At 43.3% G+C, this 27,089-nt stretch overlaps 1 protein-coding gene across 2 annotated transcripts in view; it reads left to right on the top strand.

Annotated features, from left to right (window-relative positions):
* The first annotated feature begins 1,038 nt into the window (after positions 1 to 1,038).
* The window catches only part of LOC118674053 (zinc finger protein 383), a 63,691-nt gene continuing 37,640 nt past the window's right edge, over positions 1,039 to 27,089 (top strand). The window contains exons 1-2 of one of the 2 annotated variants that reach the window (XM_036345240.1): positions 1,039 to 1,338; positions 2,359 to 2,420. In XM_036345240.1, coding sequence (XP_036201133.1) covers positions 2,394 to 2,420 — 27 coding nt within the window. In that variant the 5' untranslated portion in view covers positions 1,039 to 1,338; positions 2,359 to 2,393. Of the gene's footprint in view, positions 1,380 to 2,358; positions 2,421 to 27,089 lie in introns of both variants that reach the window. The other variant, XM_036345241.1, reaches the window with a different exon arrangement.

Below are 27,089 nucleotides of genomic sequence, written 5' to 3'. Positions count from 1 at the left end.
AAGACCAATTTGGTTTTCTTTGTGCTTCTCCAATAGTCAAATAAAATTGATGGTACAAGAACATGCATCCCTGAGACAGCATAAAACCTGGGTCCCGGGTCCCAAGGACACTGGATAAGAAAAAAAAAAAAAAAATCACAGAGCTGGCACCACCCTGCCACCCCTGCTTGGGATCCCAGAGACTCCAGATAGCCATAAAACAAACAAACAAACCAACCAACCAACAAACAAAACACCAGGTAAGTCCACCACAAAAATATAATCAGCCCTCCACTCCCTATGAAAAATGTCTTATCTCTTCTACTTGCTCTCTGAACACTCCCCCACCCCAAACAGTTGAATAGTAGCGCAGGCTCAGAGATCAGGAGCCCTCCCACCTCCCTCGTCAATAAAAGCCTTTCCCTCAAGTCCTTTGGGGAGCAGATCCATCCCTCTTTTCTGTCTGGGTGTAGGCTACCTTGTGCACAAGTTCAAGTCTTTGCCTGAACTTTTTCTTTTTTTCTGGCGAACTCCCTTGATTTCTAACGTGGAGGATCACAAGAACCCAGGTCACAGGTAACACCCCTAAGTATCATTGTATTCAGGTGAAGAAAGTGAGGTAACTCTTCCAATATTACCTATGGCCTTACACACGCTATGGCCATCTTCAGAGTCACCACTACCGTCCCCAACACACACATTGACGCTCTTGACAGCCCGCCCCCTTCAGCCCCATTCTGAGCTCCGGGATTACATTCCCTGGTGTGACTTGGATCTGAGACTTTCAGGTTTCCACTCCCTGAGCAGTGAAGGTTCCCCACCTGATGAAGGCCAAAATGGCTATTTAGTTAGACCCTAGTATTCGCAGAGTGGGTTTGCAAGTCCGAGAAGAGGGACAGCCCCACTCGTCCCCGTGGGAAAGCTCAATGCAGAAAGTCATCTGTGACAATCTTCTACTTGGGCGGGAGCCTCACCCTTTCTGGTTCAAGACTACGTTTCCCAGAAGTACTTGCGGCTCTAATCAACTTCCAGCGAGAACGGGGCTACCTTTTTCTATTTCTCAAGGAACATATGACTCCCTGGGATTGGCCGGGTGTATGGAAGAAACTGGTCTCCAGGGTATGAGATCTACCTGGTGTGGGAGCGCATTCTGAGCCTGCGTCTAGATCTCAAAGACTCATGGCAGAGCTGTCGGCGTAACCTAGAGTATGCGATAGCGGGGAAACCCCGAGAGACGGGAGCCATCTTGACCAAACGGATCCGGGTCGGGACTACGTTTCCCAGAGGGCCCCGCGGGAACAGGGCCACCTCTACACTAGCCTGTGGAACCCTGGGCCTCCCAGGAAGGTGGAGTGCCAGGTGAGCCGCCTTGGTTTTGGGAGCTTGCCCAGGTTTCTCAGGTGCGTCCCTGATGGAGTCTCGGGCCTGTGTGAGTTGGTCGGGCTGGGGAAAAGTGTGAGATTCCATCTGTACGATTGTGACCTTATGTGACTGTGCGGCGTTGTGCGTGTGAGTGTGATTGTATGCCTCATGGTGGGTGTGTCACTGTGACTGATTATGCGCGGAGTTCTGTGTGCAGGTGTCACTGTGGATATCCTCGTTGTAGGTGTGTGATTGTGACAGTATGCGGCACTGTGTGTGTAGGTGTGACTGTTTACCCTTGGTCGACTGTGATTGTGTGTGTGTTCGTATAACTTTTTGTTTTGTTTTAGCTATATTTTTATTGATTTCAGGGAGGAAGGGAGAGGGAGAGAGAGATAGAAACAAAGTGATGAGAGAGAATCATTGATCGCTGCCCCCTGCACACCCCACACTGGGACCGAGCTCACAACCCGGGTATGAGTCCTGATGGGAATCTAATTGTGACCTCCTGGTTCATAGGTCGAGGGCTCAACCACTGAGCCATGACGGCTGGCTGGGATATTCGTGCCTCTGTGTGTGTGTGTGTGTGTGTGTGTGTGTGTGTGTGTGTGTGGCAGCGGAGTGTAGAGAATCTGTGAGTATGTGGCTATGACTGTTATCTGAGGGCTGAGTGTTTGTGACTGAGGTTGTATAAATGTTAGCAGCAGTAAGTGTACTGGATGCCTGTGACTGAGGATGTGTGAGTGTGATCATGTAACTGTTTGTGGCATTCTTTGTGCAGTTGGAGGGTGCCTGTAATTGTGCCAGGGTGGACAGTGTGTTGATGTGTGAGGTTAGGACAGATTTTGGTGTTGGACAACAGACTTTTCCCCTTTTCATACCTGAAATGCTAAAGATATCCCAGACTCCTCTGGTCTCTTCCATGGGTGGTTGGTGTGGGTCCAAAGCTACCTCTGATCTGATGAGCCTGGGCCACAAGGAAAACCTGGCATCTCTGATTTCTTTCTCTTTCCTCAGCTCTTCTTCTCAAGAGGTCCTCAGAAGAAGGAGGAATGGCTGTGGACCAAGCCAAATACAAGGTGCTCTGGGGCTTCCTTTATGCTCTCTTTCTCCTGGATTGTATTGTTTAACATAGACTCATTAAATATCCTCTTCCTACAACTTTTCATTCAAGAAAATAATGGGAAGCCCTGGGGATGGGCATACAGATCCCAGGATACATACATCCTCATTTCCTTCTTTGTGATGTTCATATATTAATTTAGAAAATAGCTCAGTTACTCCTCTGTGCTAAGTTTTCCCTTTTTAAATACACACACAAAACATGCCATGGTTATTTTAAAGAATTTGGAAAATAGGAAGTTACAAAGAGTATAGCCAGTCAATGTTTTGATTTATTTCCTTCTAATACATTTCCTATGCATGTATAGTATATATTATTTCAAGATTGGAATCTTACAGCACTTACCATTTCATAGTTTATGTTTTCACTAAAATTATCTGTAGCTATTATTTAGTTTCTTTTTCATTCTTAAAAAAAATTCCTGAATACTACATATGTAAACAAAAGTGCTTAAAATATAAGTTTAAGAAGTAACTGTAAAGGGAAGCTGTTTAACAAAAACTTGCATTAGCACTCCAGAAACCACAGTTAGTCCTACCCACAGAGAAAAAACCTAATACTTATCCTGACTCTAAGGTGGTAATTTGTTGTTTTATTTACCATACATTGACACATCCCTAAAAGATATAGTTTAGTTTTGACATTTAACTTTATAGAAATGAAATTGTGCTGTGTAATGTTGTTTTGAGTCTTGATTTTCTGACATAATACTATATTTCTTTAGGATCACTCTTGTGAATTGTTTAATAAAATTACCTACAGCTTGGTTAGTGAGTGGATGATACAAGTTTTTGGCTCCTTTGAAAGAACTGCTCTGAACATATATTTATAAGTATCTTGGTGCACACATGGGTGCTTTCCTAGGTCATAAACATATCAGTGGAATTGCCGGGATTTACAATATGTGTGCGTCTTTAAATTTCCTAGATATTGCCAAATTATTTTTCAAAATGCTTGTACGAGTTCAATTACTACAGCAGTTTATAAACATAGTCATCCTGTATTCTCTCCAATACTTGGTTACTTGGTATTTTAATTTTGATGAGTCTGCAGATATAATGGTATATATATATATATATATATATATATATATATATATATATAGTTTTAAAAGGATAACATACATTCCTCAAAGCACAGAACTTAAAATATATGTCTGATGAATATTATTATAAAGGGAGTATATTCATTTAACTAGAGCTCAAATCAGATCAGGAGATAGAATATTACTAGCATTCCAGAATATTGATTCTTGTCCCATGTACTCACTACCCATCTCTCCCAAAGATAACCATTATTCTGTCTTCTATAGCCATAGATTATTTTTACATATCCTTGAATTTTATATAAATAGAATCATAAAATATCTCCTCTTTTATGCTTGACTTCTTTTGTTCGACATTAAATTTCACTTGTAGCATGAATGTACTATGTGATATTATGTAGTATGAATATGTGAAATTCATCTATGTTCCTTCACCTAGTTGTAGGTGATTTATTATTATTATTGTTTAAAATTCCCTTCAGTGAACATACCACATTTTTTTTATTCATTCCATTATTGATTGGCATTTGGGTTGTTTTCAGATTGGGGCTATTATGATAAAGGCTGATGTGAACATACTTGTACATGTCTTTTGGTGCACATATGAATGCATTTTTATTAGGTATGTCCCTGTGTCATAGTTTAGGCATATATCAGCTTTAATATAATACTAACAGTTTTCCTAAATAGTTTTATATCAATTTATACTACTGACTTCATTGTATGAGAATAAACTTTATAACAGGAGGCTTTATTAGAGATACAGAACGATAGTTAACAATGTAAAGGTTAGTCCACCAGCAAGATATTACAGTTTTAAATGTGTATTCCCTCATAAAATGACTTCAAATATATTTGACAGAACTAACTAAAAGAAGTAGCAGACAAGTCACAATTGTAGTGGGGGATTTTTAGCACTTTTCTCAATAGCTGATAAAACAACCAACAAATACCCCATAAAGTATATAATATTTGAACAATGTGATTGACAAATGATCTAATTGATATACATAGGACAGTGTTCTTTACAGCTACAGTATATATTACTTTCAGATGCATATGAAGCAGTTATCTAAATTGATTATATTCTGGATCATAAAGGGAATTTCAGTATATTTCAGAGGAGTGAAATAATGTTGTATGTTTTCTGACCACAGTGGAATTCAGCTAGAAGTCAATAACAACAACATAATTAGAAAATTCCATATTTGGGATTTAAGCAATGTTTTATAAATAAGTGGTGAATCAAAGAAGAAGTTGCAATAGAAATTAAAAATTTTTTTAAGTGTATGATAATGAAAATATAAAAATCTGTAGTGTTGCTGAAGCTGAAGAAAATATGTAGCCATAAATGCATATGCTAGCAAAGAAGAATGCTAAAAAATTAATGATCTATATATTCATCTCAAGAAGTTAAGAAAAAATATACTGAAACCAAAAGAAAGCCTAAAATAGGAAATAATAAGAATAAGAGCTCAAATATAAATTTATATATATTAGAACATAAAGTGAATGTACAATCACTCTGGCTGGTGTGGCTCAGTTGGTTAGAGCATTGTCCCATATACTTAATGGTTGTGGGTTTGATTCCCGGTCTGGGCACATACCTAGGTTGCAGGTTCTGTCCCTGGCAACCAATCAATGTTTCTCTCTCTCCATGAATAAATAATAGATAGATAGATAGATAGATAGATAGATAGATAGATAGAAAAATAAGTAAATAAAGAAATAATGAATGTACAATAGAGAACATTAACAAAGCCAGAGGTTTATTTTGGGGATTAATAAATTGACAAACTTCTAGCAAAATTTAGAAAATAAAAAAAAGGAGGTAGGACACAAATACCAAATCAGATTTGAGAGAAAAAAAAAGACTAATTTTAAGGCTGAGTTCTTAGTTAATTCTTGTTTGATACCTGAGACTTGGTTGCACAGTAAAAGATCATTAAACCTGAACCAGTGACCATTACACTCAGTCCCTTTTTATTCTTCATTGGGTATGTAAATTCATTTTTTAATACAGATTTTTAGTTTTGTAACTCATTTTCTTTATTGGACATTGTGTGTGCTTTAAGTTTTACATGGCCTGCAGTATCATTACAACTTACCATGCTATCATGATGGATTTAATATGTTAACAAATTGTTCATTTCCTAAGTGATAATGGGTTGAGTATGCAATGAATTATTTGGGACATTCAACTTATTTATTATTTTATCATACCCTATCTCTATTGGATTTGTGTCTGCTGGTTCTGACTAATGTGGAATACCTTTCCTATCTTGGGTTATTATGTGAGGCCAAGCTGTGATAGTCTTCCCTGGTTTGATTTAGTGGTCCCTTTTTTCTGAGGCTGGCTTTTTCAAAGTTCCCAGAGTTTATACTATTCAGACTGTACAGATGGAAACAAGCACATTAATTAGGTCATATACAAATAATAGGATGAGAAAATATAAATAATAGGACAAGAAAAAATAAATATATAATCACTGACTAATTATGGCAAGGAAAAAAACTATTTTTATTCACCCTCTCTTTTGTATACTTCATTTTTTTTTCGTGCTTCATGTTGTTATGGGCTTAAAGCATTTTCTGATGTTTTAACTTACTGATGGTTGTCATATTTCATCATAGTAAAAGGAGGAGTGGCAGGAGAATTATAGTATGTCATTACATAAATTTTTATTACATAGCCAATGACAGCCCCTTTAAGGAGAGTCTTTTATTAAAAATATATTTTTATTGATTTCAGAGAGAAAGGGAGAGGGAGAGAGATAGAAACATCAGTGATGAGAGAGAATCATTGATCGGCTGCCTCCTGCACGCCGCCTTTGGGGGATTGAGCCCACAACCCTTGACTGTAATCAAACCCAGGACCCTTCAGTTCGCAGGTCAATGCTCTATCCACTGAGCGAAACCAGCCAGGGCAAGGAGAGTCTTAAAAGGAATCTTTTCAGCACAGCACCTGTGATACTTTTAGAAACAACCTTACCTGTTGACAACAGCAGAAGGTTCCAGATCTAACAAAAAATTTTTTTTCTGATGTAAGACTTGAAATCAGCTATTATCCAGGAACTCCTTTTTTTTTTTTTTTTTAAATTTACTTTGTCTTCACTTTTCTTTTTTCCTTCTTGGAATTGAATAAAAGACCAAAAATGGGAGACTTATGTTATACCTGACAGTTTATGTTGGGTAAAAGTGGTACTGTTATTGGTCTATTTTAAGTGGTGCCAGAACTCAAAAGAGTTCTTTTTAAGGTTTTGTGTTCACATGAACTTTTCTCTAGTTTTCTTATGGTAAGTGATTTTTTCCAGCTTTCAAAATTTTGTCATACTTTGGTAGAGTATTGGGGAATTAATTGAGGAAATAATTAAATCTGAGGCATTTCCACAATAAATATGTATTATGGAATAACAAGCAAAATTTGCTTTTTTAAAAATAATAAGACTTGCCCTAATCGGCTTGGCTCAGTGGATAGAGCGTCGGCCTGTGGACTGAAAGGAATTTATAATAGAAAAGCATTATAAAGAATTGGGTTCTTAAAAACTAATGTCACTCAATGTTATTAGTTACAAGGAAAGTGTAAATCAAAACCACAATGAGGTACCTACTAGATACCTACATACGTTTTAGTATGGCTATGGTAAAAAGGATGGATCATAAGAAGTGTTGGTTAGGATTGGAGAAATTGTTGGTAGGATGTAAACTGCCAACTATTTCAGAAACCAGTTTGGCAGTTCTTTAAAAAGTTAAGCAGAGTTAGCATATGACCCAGCAGATCCTCTCCTAGTTATATACCCAAGATAAACAAAATGTGATATATTTATACAATGGGGTATTATTTGCCAATAAAAAGTAATGATGTTCTGATACATGCTATAACATGGACATAACCAAGAAAACATGTTAAGTGAAAGGATCTAGTTATAAAAGGCCATATATTGTATGATTCCATTTATATGAAATGTCTAGAATAGGTAGAAAGTAGATTAGTGGTTGCTTAGGGCTGGGGAAGGAAGGAAAATGGGAATTGACTATAAATGGGTTTTCTTTCAAGGGAGATGAAAATGTTCTAATTTTAGAACATTTGTGGTGATATACTAAGAAACATTGAATTATATACGTTAAATGAATGACTTATATGGTATGTGAAGTTTCTCCCCATAAAGCTGTTAATAAATAAAGCTAACCTAAAATTAGTGTATTAGAGTCTACATAAAATAGTATTGTCCATGACTTTATAAGTGTGGCAGCTAGTTAATCAGTACATGGAGGTTTTTTATACTGTTTAAAATGTACTTTTGTGTATGTTTGAAAATTTTTATATTAAAAAGTTAAAACAAAAAACCTAATGCCTCGTGGTGAAAGACTAGGAGCCTTCATAGTAAAATCAAGAAGCATACACTATCCATAGGATTATTTAACATTTTTTATACCTATTAGAAAAAGAGTACTCCTTAGGAAACAACTACAGAACCATTGTTTTATTCTTTGCTATAACTTCTATGAGTCTGCTCTGTGTCTTAGTTGATTTTCTGCCCATGGATGTCAGTGTTGGGTAATAACCAACTTTCACTTTACGGTACGAATAAATACCATAATCTTTTTAAAAAAGTGTAAACTCCTGGCTTTTCTAGACGCTTGTAGTGAAAAAGCCTTGATGATTGCTTCTCGCTTTCCTTTTCCTGAAATTCTTCTCTGTCCCACTTGGTATTCTCAACTTCCTTAGGTTGGGAGCAGGGGGGGAAAAAGAGGGAATAAGGGACAAGAAAAGGTTCAAGAGCCATTCTCTAGAGGTCAAGGAAGTTCTCTTGGATAGGCTTGATATAAATCCTGACCCAGGCCAGCTCTTAGTGTGGGGCTCATGTCTAGTCCCAGGAAAGAATTGGGCCCCAGTCTTTGTTCCTTTTAAACTCTGAGACACAGGGGGAGTCTTCCTAAGAGCTCTCACTGCATTCCACTTGGAATTGTGGTGGCACTGCAGTCCCCTCTTCTTATGAGGTAGGAATACAGAGCACAGCAGTGCTTTCCAAAAATAGGTCTTTCTTTCAAAGACAGCCTTCTTTTATATACTCTCCAATCACTCAAATACCTCTGGAATAGACATTGAATTGAAACAAGGGCACAAATTCGGTTTCCATCCAGTTTCTTTTGCACTATACACTAGATGGCCAAAATTTTCACTGGAATGCAGAGTTTCATGGCCCCTATTGTCTTGCTCTCCTTCTCCAGGACTTCTCCTAAACTGAGAATCAGAGGGTGTTTTTTTTATTTTAATTTTTCAATTACAGTTGACATACAATATTATATTAATTTCAGGTATACAACATACTGATTATACATTTAGATAACTTAAGAAGAGATTACCCTAATAAGTCTAGTACCCATCTAACAAAATATAGTTATTAAAATATTATTGACAATATTTCCTATAGGGTACTTTATATCCCTGTGACTTTTTGTATAACTACCCATTTGCACTTCTTAATCCTTGCATGTTTTTTCACCGAACTCCCCAATCCTGCTTCCCTCTGGTGACCACCAAGTCTCTGTATCAGTGAATTTGTTCCTGTTTTTCTTGTTCATTTATTTTATTTTTTTAGATTTCAAATATCTGTGAAATCATATGGTATTTATCTTTTTTTGTCTGACTTATTTCACTTAGCATAATGCCCTCTAGGTTCTTCATGTTGTCACAAATGGCAAAATTTTTATTCTTTTCTGTGACTGAGTAATATTCCATTGTATATAGGCATCACATCTTTATCCTGTCAATTTTCAAAGGACAGTTTGCTTCTGTATCTTGGCTATTGTAAATAATACTGCACTGAACATAGGGATTTATTTATCTTTTCAAATTAGTGTTTTGGATTTCTTCAGATAAATACCCAAAAGTGGAATTGCTTGGTTATATGGTAATTCTATTTAATTTTTTTAAGAGAATCTTTTTGCTGTTCTATGTGTTTTGTTTTTCCATATAATTTATTTTTTAAATATATTTTTTATTGATTTCAGAGAGGAAGGGAGAGGGAGAGAGAGAGAGAGAGAGAAACATCAATGATGAGAGAAAATCATTGACCAACTGCCTCCTGCATGCCCCCTACTGGGGACCGAGTCTGCAACCCTGGGCATGTGCCCTTGACCGGAATCAAACCTGGGACCCTTCACTCTGCAGGCCAGCGCTCTATCCACTGAGCCAGACTGACTAGGGCTATATTTAATTTTTTGAGGAACCTTCATGCTGTTTTCCACGGTGGCTGCACAAATCTATGATCCTACCAACAGTACATGAGGATTCCCTTTTCTTCACATCCTCACCAACATTTGTTGTCTGTTGATTTATTTTTGTGTGTGTGTGTGTGTGTGTGTGTGTGTGTGTGTGTGAAGCACTGCTTTATTTTTTATATTTTTACTGTTGACAGTATTACAAATGTCCCCCATTCCCATCCCTCCCCCTTTACACCCCTCCATGCAGCCCCTACCTCCTCCAGGTCTATGAATATAAGTATATACATTCTTTAGTTTATCTCTCCTTGTTCCCCCACCCCACATGGAGGTATGTCAGTCTGTTACATGCCTCCATGCTTCAGGTCTTATTTCGTTGGTCAATTCATTTTATTCATTAGATTCCACAAATAAGTGAGATCATGTGATATTTGTTTTTCTCAGATTGGCTTATTTCACTTAGCATAATAGTCTCCAGGTCATCCATGCTGTCCCAAAGGGTAGAAGATCCCTCCTTTTTTACAGCTGCATAGTACTCCATTGTGTAAATGTCCCACAGCTTTTTTATCTATCTATTGATGGGTGCTTGAGCAGTTTCCAAATTTTAGCTATTGTAAATAATGCTGCCATGACATAGGTGTTCATGCGTTCTTTCTTATTGGTGTTTTAGGGTTTATAAGGATACATTCCCAGAAGTGGGATTGCTGGATTAAATGGCAGTTCCATTTAAATTTTTTGAGGAAACTTCCTACTGTTTTCCCTAGTGGCTGCACCTATTCTGCATTCCCATCAACAGTGAACTAGTATTCCCTTTTCTCCACATCATCACCAGCACTTGTTGCTTGTTAATTTTTTTGATGAAAGCCATTCTGACAGGTGTGAGGTGATAACTCATTGTGGTTTTAACTTGCATTTCTCTGATGATTAGTTATTTTGTGCATTTTTTATATGTCTCTTGGCCATTTGTATGTCCTCTTTGGAGAAGTGCCTATTCAGGTCTTCTGCCTCTCCCTCTCCCTCTCTCTCTCTCTCTCTCTCTCTCTCTCTCTATATATATATATATATATATATATATATATATATACACACACACACACACACACACGCACACAAACACACGTATATAAATAAATAAATAAATATATATATATATATATATATATATATATATATTAGAGGCCTGGTGCACAAAATTCATGCACAGGTGTGTGTGTGGGGGGTCATCTTAGCTCAGCCTGCACCTTTCCAATACTGGACCCCTCGGACATCCCTCTCACAATCTAAGACCGCTGGCTCCTAACTGCTCACCTGCCTGTCTGCCTGATCGCCCTAACTGGCACCCCTGCCAGCCTGATCACCCTTACCTGCCTCTGCCTACCAACCTGATCACCCCTAACTGCCCCCCCTGCCAGCCTGGTTGTCCCCAACTGCCTCCCTTGCCAATCTAGTCACCCCCAACAGCCCCCACCCCCCGCTGGCCTGATCGCCCCTAACTGCCCCAACCCCCGCCAGCCTGGTTGTCCCCAACTGCCCCCCTTGCCAATCTAGTCACCCCCAACAGTCCCCACCCCCTGCTGGCCTGGTCGCTCCTAACTGCCCCCACCCCCCGCAAGCATGGTCGCCCCTTACTGCATCTCCTGCCATCCTGGTCACCCCCAACTGCCCTCCTCTGCTGGCCTGGTTGCCCCTAACTGCCCCCCCTGCCAGCCTAGTTGCCTGCAACTGCTTCCCCTGCTGGCTTGGTTGCCCCTCACTGGCCCCTCCGCTGGCCTAGTTGCCCCCAACTGCCCCCCTGTTGGCCTGGTTGCCCCTTACTGCCCCCTCCTGCTGGCCTGGTCGCCCCTAACTGCCCCATCCCCGCCAGCCTGGTCACCCCTTACTGCCCCCCCCTGCCAGCCTGGTTGCCCCCAACTGCCCCCCCTGCCGGCCTGGTTGCCCCTCACTGGCCCCTCTGCTGGCCTAGTCACCCCAACTGCCTCCCCGCTGGCCTTGTTGCCCCTCACTGCCCCCCTCCTGCTGGCCTAGGTGCCCCCAACTGCCCCACCAGCCTACTTGGTTGCCCCTCACTGCCCCCCTCTGACAGCCTGGTTGCCCCTCATTGCCCCCATCCCGGCCTGGTTGCTGCCAACTGCGCCCCCTGCCAGCCTGGTCGCCTCTCATTGCCCCCCTTTGCAGACCTTGTCACCCCTCACTGCCCCCCCCACCACCTGCCAGCCTGGTCACCCCACACAGCCTGCTGTTCAGTCGTTTGGTCATCCTTCACTAACCCCCCTGCTGGCCTGGTTGCCCCATGCAGCCTGCTGCTGAGTCATTTGGTCATCCCTCACTAACCCGCCCAGCCAGCCTGGTTGCCCCATGCGGCCTGCTGCTCAGTCATTTGGTTGTCCCTCACTAACCCCCCTGATGGCCTTGTTGCCCCACTCAGCCTGTTCAGTCATCCGTTCGGTTGTTTCAGATGTGCCGGCCCCTGGCTCTTTATATATGTATTATATATATACTAGAGGCCCAGTGCATGAATCATGCATGGGTGAGGTTCCTCGGCCTGGCCAGTGATCAGGGCCAATTGGGGTCAGCCAGCCGAGGAGAGGGATCAGGGGAGGTTGGCTGGTAGTGGGAGGTTGGCTGTGGGAGCACACTGACCACCAGGGGACAGCTCCTGGGTTGAGTATCTGCCCCCTGGTGTTTAGTGCATGTCATAGTGACCGGTCATAATGGTCACTTAGGCTGTTATATATATAGATATACTAGAGGCCCGGTGCACAAAAATTTGTGCACTCGGGGGAAGGGAGGGTCCCTCAGACCGGCCTGTGCCCTCTTGCAGTCTGGGACCCCTCGGGAGATAACGACCTGCTGGCTTAGGCCTGCTCCCGGGTGGTGCAGCCCCTGGTCGGGCTCAGAGCAGGGCTGATTGGGGAGTTGGGGCGCCTTCCCCTGTCATGCACAGAGCAGGGCAGATTGGGAGGTTGCGATGCCACCCTCAGTCACGCTCAGGGTAGGGCCGATTAGGGGGTTGGGGCACCGCCCCCTGTCACACTCAAGGCAGGGTCGATGGGGAGGTTGTGGCGCCACCCCCTGTCATGCACAGAGCAGGGCCCATCAGGGGGGGTTGGGGCTACATACCCTGTCATGCACAGAGCAGGGTCAATCAGGGGGTTGAGGAGCTCCCCCCTGTCACTCACAGAGTAGGGCTGATAGGGGAGTTGGGGCACCGCCCCCTGTCACACTCAGGGCAGGGTGGATCAGGGGGTTGGGGCGCCACCACTGTCACACTCAGGGCAGGGCAATGGGGAGGTTATGGCTCTACCCCGTCACACACAGAGTAGGGCCTGTGGGGGGCGGGAGGGTTGGGGCGCCGCACCCTGTCACACATAGAGCTGCAGGGCGATCAGGGGGTTTGGGCGCTGCCCCCTGTCATGCTGATCCCGGTGCCGGGAAGCCTCTCAGCTCCGCTGATCCCGGTGCTGGGAGGCATATTACCCTTTTACTATATAGAATAGAGGCCTGGTGCATGGGTGGGGCTGTCTGGTTTGCCCTGAAGGGTGTCCTGGATCAGCGTGGGGGTCCCCACTGGGGTGCCTGGCCAGTCTGGCTGAGGGGCTGAGGGCTGTTTTCAGGCTGGGACTGAAGCTCCCAACTGCTCCTTTTTTTCTTTTTTCTTTTTTTTTATTCTGGGCCAGCTTTAGCTCTGAGGCCTTGGCTGCTGAAAACAGGTTTCTGGCCTTTGTTTACCGTCTGTATTTGAGACCATGTTGCGGTCCGGCTGGCTGAAGCTCCGCTGAGTAAAGCAGGTTTCTGGGGGTTTTTTAGCTTCTTTATTCGCAACATAGTTGCTTAGAGTTGCAGCTGAGAGGCCAGCAAGTCAGGCAGGGAACGTTGGAGTTCTCCGTCACTGAAGCAAGCAAGCCTCCCTGTTCGCATCAGCTGCCTGGCTGCCGGCCACCATCTTGGCTGCCGGCCACCATCTTGGCTGCCAGTTAATTTGAATAGCTTGGCCCTACTCTGTGAGTGACAGGGGGATTAGCCAATGGAAGGGTAGCGGAGTGACACTAATTACCATGTTTCTCTTTTATTAGTGTAGATTAGAATTTGTATGAGTTTATTTCCTCAGTTTTTATGCCTATATATTGTATTTTTATTATTTTTTATATATTTTTTAAATTAAATCTTTATTGTTCAGATTATTACAGTTGTTCCTCTTTTTTCCCCCATAGCTCCCATCTACCCAGTTCCCACCCCCCCACCACTGTCCTCATCCATAGGTGAACGATTTATGTCCAGTCTCTTCCTGCACACCCACACCCCTTTCCCCCCGAGAATTGTCAATCCACTCCCTTTCTATGCCTCTGATTCTATTATATTCACCAGTTTATTCTGTTCATCGGATTATTTATTCACTTGACTTTTAGATTCACTTGTTGATAGATGTGTATTTGTTGTTCATAATTTGTATCTTTACCTTTTTCTTCTTCTTCCTCTTCTTAAAGGATACCTTTCAGCATTTCATATAATACTGGTTTGGTGGTGATGAACTCCTTTAGCTTTTTCTTATCTGTGAAGCTCTTTACCTGACCTTCAATTCCGAATGACAGCTTTGCTGGGTAAAGTAATCTTGGTTGTAGGTTCTTGCTATTCATCACTTTGAATATTTCTTGCCATTCCCTTCTGGCCTGCAAAGTTTCTGTTGAGAAATCAGCTGACAGTCATACAGGTACTCCCTTGTAGGTAACTGAGTTTCTTTCTCTTGCTGCTCTTAAGAGTCTCTCTTTGTCTTTTGCTCTTGGCATTTTAATGATGATGTGTCTTGGTGTGATCCTCTTTGGATTCCTTTTGTTTGGGGTTCTCCGTGCTTCCTGGACTTGTAAGTCTATTTCTTTCACCAGGTAGGGGAAGTTTTCTGTCATTATTTCTTCAAATAGGTTTTCAATATCTTGCTCTCTCTCATCTTCTGGCACCCCTATAATTCTGATGTTGGTACGCTTGAAGCTGTCCCAGAGGCTCCTTACACTATCTTCGTATTTTCAGCTTCTTTTTCCATTTTGCTTTTCCGGTTGGGTGTTTTTAGCTTCTTCGCATTTCAAATCTTTGCCTTGATTCTTGCGGTCCTGTGGTCTGCTGTTGGGAGTCTGTATAATATTCGTTATTTCAGTCCGTGTATGTTTAATTTCTAGTTGGTTCTTTATCATAACATCGAGGGTCTCATTAGATTTCTTGAGGATCTCAATAACTTTATCGGCGGCTTCTAGACAGTTCTTCAGAGACCTTAAAAGTGTGGTTCTGAACTCAATATCCTCCATTGACAGTTTTGTCCTGTTTCTTTGTCTCCGCATTTTTTATGCTTTCTTGGTGCACCCCCTAGTGGTCTTTGTGTGCAGTCCTCCTGTAGTTAAGCCTTGATTGTTGTAGTTAATACTAGGGGGATTTGACCTCCAGGCCAGCTGGCTGTGAGAATCAGTTGTGTCTGCAGTGGGAAAACTTCTGTCCTCTAGGGAGGTGCTAATCTAGCCTTTGCCTGAGGCTATCTGGCAAATGGCTCTGCGCAGGGCTTGGGCGGGGGCGGGTGGGTCGCTCGAGCTCGGGATCAACAGGGTGGGCCGGAGAGAGCAGTTATGGCGGCTCTCAGTTCCGTCCCTAGGGGCTCTGCCTCTCAGAGTCCCAGCAACCGCTGCAAACCTCGGAGAGAAAGCTGCCTTCGAGTTCCGACCGAAGCCAGACAGTCCCGCTTCTCCCGTTTGAGTCTGGGTCCCTAGAGACTCGCCCGGATCTGGAGCTCAGAATCTGAGATTCCCTCCCAATTGAAAGCACCAACCGCGCCCTCCGCCGCCAGCCCGCTCAGCGCGCACTCCGTACCTGAGTATTTCACTTCAGCACTGCGCCTCCTCTGAGTCTGGGTATGATATTCTCTTTCCTCCTAGTTGTAGAATTTCCACTCAGCCAGCCTTCCTGTGGTTCTGGTTGATGTCCGTTCTGTCTTTTAGGTGTATTTTGATTTGGTTGTTCAAGGCAGCAATCTCCGGCGTTAACCTATGCCGCCATCTTGGTTCTCCCGGAATTTGCATTTCTCTATTTCCTCATTTTTTAAATTGTATTGTTTGTGTTCCTTTTGTTGAATTTTATGAGTACTTTATATATTTTGGAGATTAATCCCTTATTAGATATATTATTGGCAAATATGTTCTCTCATACAGTGGGCTCCATTTTCATTATGATGGTGGCTTCTTTGCTGTGCAGAAGCTTTTTATTTTGATGTAATCCCATTTGTTTGTTTTTCTTTTCCCTTTATTTCTCTTGTCCTACGAGATGTGTTGGCAAAAATTCTGCTATGTGAGATGTCTGAGATTTTACTGCCTATGGTTTCTTCTAGGAATTTTATGGTTTCATGGCTTATGTTTAACTCTGCTTTATTCTTGTTTATGGTGTAAGTGGATGATCTAGTTTCACCTTTTTGCATATATCTGTCTAGTTTTCCCAACACCATTTGTTGAAGAGACTATCTTTACTCCATTGTATATTCTTGCCTCCTTTATCAAATATTAATTGACCATATGGTGTGGGTCAATTTCTGGGGTCTCTGTTTTGTCCAATTGGTCTATATGACTGTTCTTGTCTTAGTACCAGGCTGTTTTGATTATAATGGCTTCATAGCATAGTTTGATATCTGGTATTGTGATCCCTCCAACTTTGTTCTTCTTTCTCAGGATTGCTGCAGCTATCCAGGATCTTTTATAATCCATATAAATTTTTGGAGTATTTTTTCTAGTTCTATGAAGTATGCCATTGGTATATTGATGAATTGCATTGAATCTGTAGATTGTTTGGGGTAGTATGGACATTTTAATGAAGTTAATTTTTCCAATCCATAAATATTGTATACTCTTCCATTTATTTGTATCTTTTTCTATTTCTCTTTTCCAAGTACAGGTCTTTTACTTCTTAAAAGTAAGTTTATTCTTAGGTTAAGTTTATTCTTAGGTATCGTTTTTGATGTTGTTTCAATGGTAAATGGATTTTTTTTTGAGTTTCTCTTTCTAAGAGTTTCTCTTTCTAAGAGTTCATCATCTAGCCTATCTAATAAAAGAGAAACATGGTAATTAGCCGTACATCCGCTACCCTTTCCATTGGCTAATCAGGGCGATATGCAAAGTAACTGCCAGCTAAGATGGCAGCCGGCAGCCAGGCAGCTTGAAGCGAACATGAGGCTTGCTTGCTTCAGTGACGGAGGCTCCAACATTTCTCGCCTGCCTTGCCGGCCTCTGAGCTTGCAGTTTGAAACATTGTTACAACTATAGAAGCTAAACAAAACCCCAGAAACCTGCTTTTAGCCGGGATCTCAGAGCTGGAGTTGAAACAGTGTTTTGATTATAGAACCCAAACAAACCAGATACCTGCTTTCAGCAGCAGAGTCCTAAGAGCTGGAGCCAAGCCTCAGAGCGAAAGCTGGCCCAGAATAAAAAAAGAAAAAGAAAAAAAAGGAGCGGTTGGGAGCTTCAGTCACCCGCCAGCCTGAAAACAGCCCTCAGCCCCTCACCCAGACTGGCCAGGCACCCCAGTGGGGACCCCCACCCTGAAGGGGGTGTGACCAGCTGCAAACAGCCATCAGCCCCTCATCCAGGCTGGCCAGGCACCCCAGTGGGGACCCCCACCCTGATCCAGGACACCCTTCAGGGCAAACCAGCTGGCCCCCACCCGTGCACCTGGCCTCTATCCTATATAGTAAAAGGGTAATATGCCTCCCAGCACTGGGATCAGCGGAGCCGCGAGGCCTCCTGGCACCGGGATCAGCATGACAGGGGGCAGCGCCCAAACGCCCTGATCACCCTGCGGCTCTGTGTGTGACAAGGGGCGGGGCCACAACCTCCCTATCTGCCCTGCTCTGTTCGTGACAGAGGAAGGCGCCCCAACCCCCAGATCAGCCCTGCTCTGTGCCTGATAGGGGGGAGCTCCCCAACCCCCTGATCGCCCTTCGGCTCTGTGTGTGACAGGCTACAGTACCCCAACCCCCTGATCAGCCCTGGTCTGTGTGTGACAGGGTGCGGCGCCCCAACCCCCCCCATGGGCCCTGCTCTTTGTGTGACGGGGTAGAGCCATAACCTCCCCATTGGCCCTGCCCTGAGTGTGACTTGGCGGTACCCCAATCCCCTGCTCGGCCCTGCTCTGTGGGTGATAGAGGGCGGCGCCCCAACTGCCCCCCATGGGCCCTGCTCTGTGTGTGACAGGGTAGAGCCATAACCTACCCATCGGCCCTGCCCTGAGTCTGACAGGGTTCAGCACCCCAACCCCCTGATCCGCCCTGCTCTGTGTGTGACAGGGGGCAGTGCCCCAACCCCCCTATCGGCCCTGCTCTGTGCGTGACAGGGGGGAGCTCCCCAAACCCCTGATGGGCCCTGCTCTGTGTGTGACAGGGAGCAGCGCCCCAACCCCCTGATTGGCCCTGCTCTGTGCGTGACGGGGTGGCGCCACAACTTCCCCATCAACCCTGCCTTGAGTGTGACGGGACGGTGCCCCAAACCCCCAATCGGCCCTACCCTGAGCATGACTGAGGGTGGCATCGCAACCTCCTGATCCACCCTGCTCTGTGCATGACAGGGGGCAGCGCCCCAACTCCCCAATCAGCCCTGCTCTGAGCCTGACCAGGGGCTGCATCTAGGGATTGGACCTGCCCTCTGCCACACGGGAGCAGGCCTAAGCCAGCAGGTCATTATCTCCCGAGGGGCGCTAGACTGCGTGAGGGCACAGGCCGGGCTGAGGGACGCCCCCCCCCCCCGCAGTGCACAAATTTTTGTGCACCGGTCCTCTAGTCTATATATAAAAGGCTAATATGCTTAGTGCCCCACCAGTTGTCTGACAAGTTGGTATAGTGCACACTGACACTAGGGAGTAGATGCTCAACGCAGGAGCTGCCGTGATACGCACTGGCCATTTACAGAGAAATGGCACTGTGGACCTGGCACCAACAAAGCAACACTCAGCTTCCCCCAAGTGGGACACAGGCTCTGTCACCACCCCAGAGCGACAGCCTACCCAGTCGCAGCCAACACTGCCAAGACCCCATGACACAAAATGTGGCCCACAGCCCAGCCCAGCCAGGAAACAGTGGCTGTGGGCACCAGGTAATGACGTCACATAGCAATGCCCAGCTTCCTCTCCCTAGCAACTAGTCTCCTTGGAGTTTTTTCAGCCCAGAGACATGACTTGCTTTATAGCTAGGTGCAAGCATTTTACACTTTAAGCAAATGTCTGTGAAGCATTTTCCCATGCCTCATCTCATTTGATCCTCACAGAAGCCCTGGAGTAGGTAGATAGGAGACTTGGTAGAATCCTATTTTCCTTTCATTAGCCAGAAAGTGGAGATTTAGAAAGTTTAGAAACTTCACCCAACTGGAAAGAAGTCAGAAATGGTGGACCTTGAAAATGACTTAATGTTTTCTCACTGCGCAGAATATATTCAAACACTGCTGCAGTTAAATATTTCACCCTTTGTTCTCCCTGCGTGATCTACAATAATAATCTGCTTTGTGTTGATATTTACTGCTGTGTTGCTGACAATTATCTAAAAGAGAAGTTGGGGTGCTTCACTGAGCTGGAAAGTTTAGCTAAATCAAAATAAGGCCTAATTAAGCAAGTTTATCTATATATATAAAGCTCTCACTGGCATCCATCGCACATGTGTGTTTTGATCTGTCATTGTCGATCGTGAATTTGGTTGACACTTGTATTATAGAGAAAGGGCGAATATTTCTTTTAAATTAATTTCCTTTCAATGTGCACAGACTTGTGCACCAGGCCTCTAGTTGGTGTATAAAAATGCCATCAATTTCTGGATATTGATTTTGTACCTTGCTACCTTGCCAAATTAATTTATTAAGTCTAGTAGTTTTCTGGTGGAGTCTTTAGGATTTTCTATGTACAATGTTATGTTATCTACAAATAATGACAGTCTTACTTCCTCCTTTCCAATTTGGATGTCTTTTATTTCTTCTTCTTGTCTGATCACTGTGTCTAGGACTTTCAGTACTATCTATAATAATAAATGTATAATACGCTAATTAGACCGGACGACCTTCCAGATGAAGCCGGGGCTGTGAGGGTAGCCCAGGTCCCCGGTGCCTGCCGGCAGCCAGAGGGAAGCCACAGTCCCGGGTGCCTGCCGGTGGCCGGAGGGAAGCCCGGGTCCCAGGTGCTGGAGGGAAGCCAGTGCGGGCAGCTGGGGAAAGGAAGGCCTACTCTTGCATGAATTTCCTTCATCAGGCCTCTAGTGTTGAATAAGATTGGTGAAAGCTGACATCCTTTTCTTATTCCTCTTCTTTAGGGAAATTTTTATAGTTTTTGCTCATTGAGTATGATATTGGCTGTAGATTTTTCATATATGGCCTTTATAATAGTGAGGTATGATCCCTCTCTTCCCACTGTGCTTAGACTTTTTATCTAAAAAGTGTATTGGATTTTGTCAAATGCCTTTTCTGCATCTATTGATATGATCACGTGATTTTTATCTTTCAATTTGTGTATATGATGTATTATATTTATTGATTTGTGAATATTGTAGTAGCCTTGCATTCCTGGAATAAAACCCACTTGATCATGATGTATGATTTTTTAAACATATTGCTGGATCTGATTTGCTAATATTTTGTTGACGATTTTAGCATCTGTGTTCATCAGGGGTCCATTGGTGCAGTCTCTTTGATCTCCTGAGCTGGATAATCTATGATTGCCCTTTGTGTATGTTATTTTGGCTCACCTGGTGTAATTAGGATTTGATTATTGATGTCCCATTTGTGAGAGGGAACTCTCCTCAAACTTGCTATTAGTGAAGCTCCACTCCAACCTTCTCATGCCAGCTGCTATACAGATGCTGACAGAACAGAACAAGACACAACAGGATCAAAGCAAACAGACCATGAAAATTAAGCTGTGCAAAGCAACAACAAGTCTAAGAAGGAAAAACAAAGAGAAAGCAAAGCAAAGAAAAAATAAAAAGGATATTAAAAGACATGAGACCAAAGACCTAGAAGGGATATAAAGAGAAAGGGAGAAAGAAGAAGAAAAAAATGGCAATATGGAAGCAAGAAGGAAGCTAAAAGAACTAGTGTAGGAATAAAAAAGAAAAGGAAACCGAAAACAGATGAAATAATAATAATGAATTTAAACATAATAACAATGGATGTAGTAAGTTAGGAAAAGTTAAATGGAATAAAGAAAAGAGAAAAGAAGAAAAAATAAAGTAAGAAAAGCTAATAATAAAAAAAACAAAAAGATAATAGAATCAAAGGAAAGAGAAATTAGAGATATGAGCAGGAAAAAAGGAAAAACAGACAACAAAAAACAAACAAAACACACACAAAAAAACCTTTGGGTGTACTGTTTATGGAGTTCACTGGATTTTTCTCTGATGTTGAATCTGGTCCCTTGATTTGTCTATTCTGTCACAAATAGACAAATTTGTCTATTTGTCAAAGTCCCTTTCTGGCCCTGGGCAAACTAATTGAGGCCCCATAGGTTGAAGTCTCTAGCAGTCCAGCCGCAGGGCCTCCTTAGCACAGAGGCTGGGTCTGCCTCGAGTTTCATGCATTGAGTATCCCTATTCTGAGCTGTTCTTTGTTACCCCATGGAGCTGGGCTCTGCAAGGATATACTGGTCTTGGCTGGGATGGTTTAATCAGACTCATGTTGGGAGTGGTGCCAGTAGCTTGTAGGAGGGGTAGATGGGTGAGGAGGCACTTCCTTTACTTCCAATACTTCAGCTCTACGTGGCTTGTTGGCACCTCCTCACTGCTACCTGCAAGGTCACAGATTTCCTGCCCAGGCTGTTTCCTGCTTACCTCAGGTCGCTACAGGTCAGATCAGAAGCAGCTCTTTCGCCAGTTGGAAAGTGGGCACCTCCCTTGCATTCCAGGTAAGCCGGGCTGATCCTCCTTCCTGGTTCTACTGCCCAGTCCCCATTCTGCTCACCAGCACAGTTCCTCCAAGTAATAAAGGGTCCCAAGATTCAATGCTAGGTGTGTCCTTCAGACCCTTCCATTGGAGGCTGGCCCTGAGCTCCACTGTGAGGCCCCTTCCCACTGGTCAGGAGGTGCTTTCCAAGCTACATGATGGCAGGTTGCTAGTGCTACTCTACCCAGGAACTTCAGCCCAGGCTTCCACTGCTGCACCCACTCTGCAATCTCCACAGCCAGTGCCCTTGGGGCCACCACTCTCAGTCCCAGGCCCTCCCATCTTACCTACAGATCTTCAGTATCCTTAGGTCCTCAGTTCTCCTTGGTCCAGGGCCAGAGAAGATACATCCACCTCCCTGGCCTTCAGCACAGTTCCTGCCCTTGAGCCCTGGCAGTGGAGCAGAGTAGTTGGACTCTAAGGTGGCGGTGATAGCACAGTAGCAGTGACAATGGGTAAGTCCACAGCAGGGATGAGTCCTGCTGGGTCAGTGGAGGCAGCATGGGTCCGGGCAGTGTCCTCAGTGAGTGCACGGGTCTGGTTTGTGTTCTCAGCTTGTGTGCGGGGTCCCACCAGTGTCTGCAGTGGAGGCATGGGTCCAGGCGGTGTCATCTGTTGGCGCATGGAGTTTGGGACGGTGTGTGTGTGGGCTCAGCCCAGCCAGGGCAGTCCAAGTGGTAGTAAGGCAGGGCACCTAGCCACTGCCACTCCCCACAGCCTCCTCCTGAGGAGGACCTTTTAAAACTTTCAAGATGGCATGTTTCTTAAGCTGGAGCCATGCTGGGGAGTGGCTGTGGCAGTAGCAGTGGCTCCCAGGCCAGGAGAGCCCAAACTACTGGCCCGAGACTCCACATACTCGCCCTCTCACATTCTCACTCACATTCTCACCCTCACTCTGTTCCTGTTGGCTGCCATGTTAAAAATCACACTGTCTTGATTACTGTCAATTTATTGATAATGGCCATTTTGACGCATATGAGTTGGTATTTCATTGTGGTTTTAATATGCATTTCCCTGATGATCTTTTCCTGTCTGTTGGCCATTTGTATGTCCTCTTTGACAAAATGTCTATTCAGATCCTCTGCCCACTTTTTATTTGAATTATTTCTTTGGTGTTAAGTTTTATGAGTTTCACATATCTTTCAGATGTTATCCTCTTCTTGGGTGTATCATTGGCAGATATCTTCTTTCACTCAATATGAAGTCTTTTCATTTTGTTGATGATTTTCTTTGCTGTGCAAAAACTTTTAGGCCCTACCAGTTTGGCTCAGTGGATAGAGTGTCGGCCTTCGGACTGCAGGGTCCCAAGTTTGATTCCAGTCAAGGGCACCTGCCTGGGTTGTGGGCTTAATCCCCAGTAGGGGGTGTGCAGGAGGCAGCCAATCAAGGATTCTTTCTCATCATTGATGTTTCTATCTCTCTATCCCTCTCCCATCTTCTCTGAAATCAATAAAAATACATTTAAAAAAAACTTTTAGTTTGATGTAATCTCTTTTTTTTTTGTTTTCCTTTCCTGAGGAGACATACAAAAATATGTTGTTAAAAACAATATCAAGGAAGTTCATAGCACTACAGGCATACCTCTAAAAAACAAGAAAAATCAGCAGTAAACTATTTAACCCTACAAGGTGTTAGGTAAAGAACTAAAAGAGAACAACAAGAAGAGCCTAGAATGAGTAGAAGGAAGGAAATCCTATATAATAAAGAGGTAATATGCAAATTGACCCTCATGCCATAACGCCATCACACAATGGCTGCCCTGCCCAGCCCCTCCCCCAGTCCCACCTCTGATCAGCCTCTCCCACCCCAATTGAGGGTGGGGTGGCTAGCCAATCCCCCTACTCCCCCATGGCCCCTCACACAGGCCAGCCACTCTTTCACAGGCCTGGGGGTACCCCAGGCAGGCTGCAGGCACGGCATTGGTCAGAGGCAAAGGTCCTGGCTGTCCCTGGCCTAGAGAGTTCAGAAAACCTCAGCAGTGTCCAAAGACCAAAACCGAGTGGAAAGGTCCCTGCCGTGCTTATGGCTCAAAGTGCCAGGAGGAGGCGAAGCGTCTTGAACCTGCAACCATGGCATCTGCACACCAAGCCTTGGGGCACACCACACCAATGGCACCTGTGGGTGAAAGGGGGAGAGCAGGGAGCTGGGGTGCAGAGCTGGGAGGGGCCTAAAGTCTTTGGGAGCAGCCTGCCTGCTGAGATTGCTGTGACCCACACACTCAGGCTTGGTCAAAGACCCTGGTCAGCTCTGCCACTTGCCTTCCAGGTGCAGCTATCCCTGAGCCAGCTGGCATTGTGCTCAGAGAAGCAGCTGTCACTGGGCTCAGTTAAATAAGAGAAATCAAAGAGTCAAGAGTAAATATCCTCCCAGCCCCTTCTTACGCCCCGGGCGAGGAGGGCTGGGGACGGGGGTAATGGAAAATGGCTGCTGCTTTGCGTTTTATAATGAAAAGACTTCTGCTATGTAGAGAGGAGAGCTGATTCATTTCCAGCAACACCTGGTGTGTTCCCTGCCCCAGCCCTGAAGCCTGACAGCACCCAGCAAAGGTATGTTCGCACAGCCATGTTGGCCTGGCTCCTGGAACCTTGGGAGCAAGTTTGAGCTGCATTGATAAAAAAAAACAAAAAACAAAAAACAAAACAAAAAAAACAGTAAAGGTTGAAAAACACCTCTTTTTACTCAAATGGCACTATAAAATGCAGATTACAGCATCTGATTTTGTCTTCTGTGTTGATTTTGAGGCAGAGCGCAAATAGGTTTATGGGAAAAGAAGAAAGAAACAAAGGGAAAGGGAGAGGATTCTGCCGTCCACAGCAGGGAACGTTGTTTGTTTTTTGTTGTTATTTTTCCTTCTGTTTTTCAAGTCAGTATATGCCATTTAAACCACTTTATGGTGTTAGGTAATAAGCTAATACTTCCTCTATTAAGAGCAAGCAGCAATGCCTTTCACATGAGTCACATACATTTAATCCATTCAAATGGAGCATACTGAGTGGAGAGAATGGTATGTCTCACTATATAAAGAACTCAGCATTATGATGCTATCTGGCTGAAGATCTTATTTATTTTGCAATTTAGAGAACGTAGACAAATCAGGCACTGAAAATGAATGTGCATGCTTAAATGCATGACTTTATTTTCATCCGTAATGACCAAATGACCAGTCACCAGGAGGTGCATTGATGGGTCCCACGGCGTGGTGGGTCTGGGGTTTCGCAGTGCAGTGAGTCTGGGTGAGGCTGCATGGTGCGGGCCAGGGCTGGGGGACCTGAGTCTGTAGCCTCCGCCCTGGCACCATGGCCAGGGGACCTGAGGTCACACCTCCTGCCCTGGTGCCGGGACGTGAGGCTGTGTCCCCTGCCCAGCAGGGCTTGACAGGGGTGGGGCTGGCCAGGTCTTGGTGTCACCCAATGGAGGTAGGGCCAGCCGGACACTTCTATTGTAGAGAAAGGGCAGATAGCAATATTAAAATATTTCTTCTAATTAATTCCCTTTTAATGTGCACAAATTCCATGCACCGGGCCACTAGTAATAAAGATAAGAGCAGAACTAACATAGGGACTAACTAAACAATACAAAAAAAATCAATGAAACCAAGAGCTAGTTCTTTGAAAGGAAACAAAATTGATAAACCATTAGCAAGACTCGTCAAGAAACAAAGAAAGAGGACCCAAATTAAATAAATTCAGAAACAAAAGTGGAGAAGTAGCCACTGACACCACAGAAATACAAAGGATTGTAAGAATATACTATGAACAGCTATATGCCAACAAGCTGGACAATGTGGATTAAATGAACAAATTTCTAGAAAAATATAATCTCCCAAAACCAAATCAAGAAGAATCAGAAAACCTGAATAGACCAATAACAACTGATGAAATAGAAGCAGTAATAAAAAAACAAAAACAAAAACAAAACAAAACAAAACAAAAAAAACCTCTCAGCAAACAAAAGCTGAGACTAGACTTCACAGTGGAGTTTTACCAAACATTCAAAGAAGAACTAACACATACACTCCTCAAACTATTTCAGAAAATACAAGAGGAAGAAACAGTTCCAAACTCTTTTTATGAAGCCAGCATTATCCTAATTCCAAAACCAGATAAAGACACTACAGAGAAAGAGAATTATAAGCCAGTATCCCTAATGAACATATATGCTAAATCCTCAACAAAATATTAGCAAATCTGACTCAGCAATATATTAAAAAGATTATACACGATGACCAAGTGGGATTTATTGCAGGGATGCAACGCTGGTACAATATTGGGAGCAAATCAATAAATGTGATTCATCACATAAACAAATTGAAAGACAAAAATCATGTGATCATATCAACACACGGAAAAAGCATTTGACAAAATTCAACACCCATTTTTGATAAAAACTCTCAGCAAAGTGGCAACAGAGGGAGATATCTCAACATGATAAAAGCCATATACAACAAGCCTATAGCCCACATCATACTCAGTGGGCAAAAACTAAAAGCATTTTACCTAAGAACAGGAACCAAGAAAGGGATGTCCGCTTTCACCACTCTTATACAACGTAGTACTGGAAGTCCTAGCCATAGTGATCAGAAAAGAAGAAGAAATAAATGGCATCCAAATTGGAAAGGAGTAAGTAAAACTCTTGTTATTCACAGATGACATGATATTGTACATAGAAAACCCATAAAGACTCCACCAAAAAACTAGATTTAATAAGTGAATTTGGCAATATATCAGGATACAAAACCAACACCCAAAAATTGATGGCTTTTTTATACACCAATAAGGAATTCTCAGAAAGAGAAACTAAACAATCCCATTTACAATGCAACCAAAAAATTAAGATACTTAGGAATAAACTTAATCAAGGAGGCAAAAGACTGGTACTCAGAAAACTACAGGATATTGAAAGAAAAGAGATAGAAGAAGATATAAACAAGTGGAAGAATATATATTAATTGATTGATAGAATCATCATAATTAAAATGTCCATACTACCCAAGGCACTCTCTATTAAAATACCAATGGCATATTTCACAGAGCTAGAACAAATACTCCAAAAATTAAATGGAATAAAAAAAGACCCCTAATAGCTGCAGCAATTTTGAGAAAGAAAAAATAAAATTGGAGCAATCACAATACCAGATTTTAAGTTATACTACAAAGCCACCATAATTAAAACAGCCTGGTACAAGGTAGATCAATGGAATAGAACAGAGAGCCCAGAAATCAACCCAAGCCATTATGCTCAATTAATATTTGACAAAGGAAGCAAGAGCATACAATGGAGTCAAGAGAATTTCTTCAATAAATGATGTTGGGAAAATTGAACAAATACATCCAAAAAAAATGAAACTAGACCACCAACTTGCACTATACACAAGAATAAACTCAAAATGGATAAAAGACTTAAATGTAAGTCGTCGAACCATAAA

Source organism: Myotis myotis, unplaced genomic scaffold, assembly GCF_014108235.1.
Source record: "Myotis myotis isolate mMyoMyo1 unplaced genomic scaffold, mMyoMyo1.p scaffold_m19_p_19, whole genome shotgun sequence".
NCBI classification, from domain to species: domain Eukaryota; kingdom Metazoa; phylum Chordata; class Mammalia; order Chiroptera; family Vespertilionidae; genus Myotis; species Myotis myotis.
The sequence above is the reverse complement of the archived record's forward strand: the minus strand, read 5'-3'. Positions and strand labels throughout refer to the sequence as shown.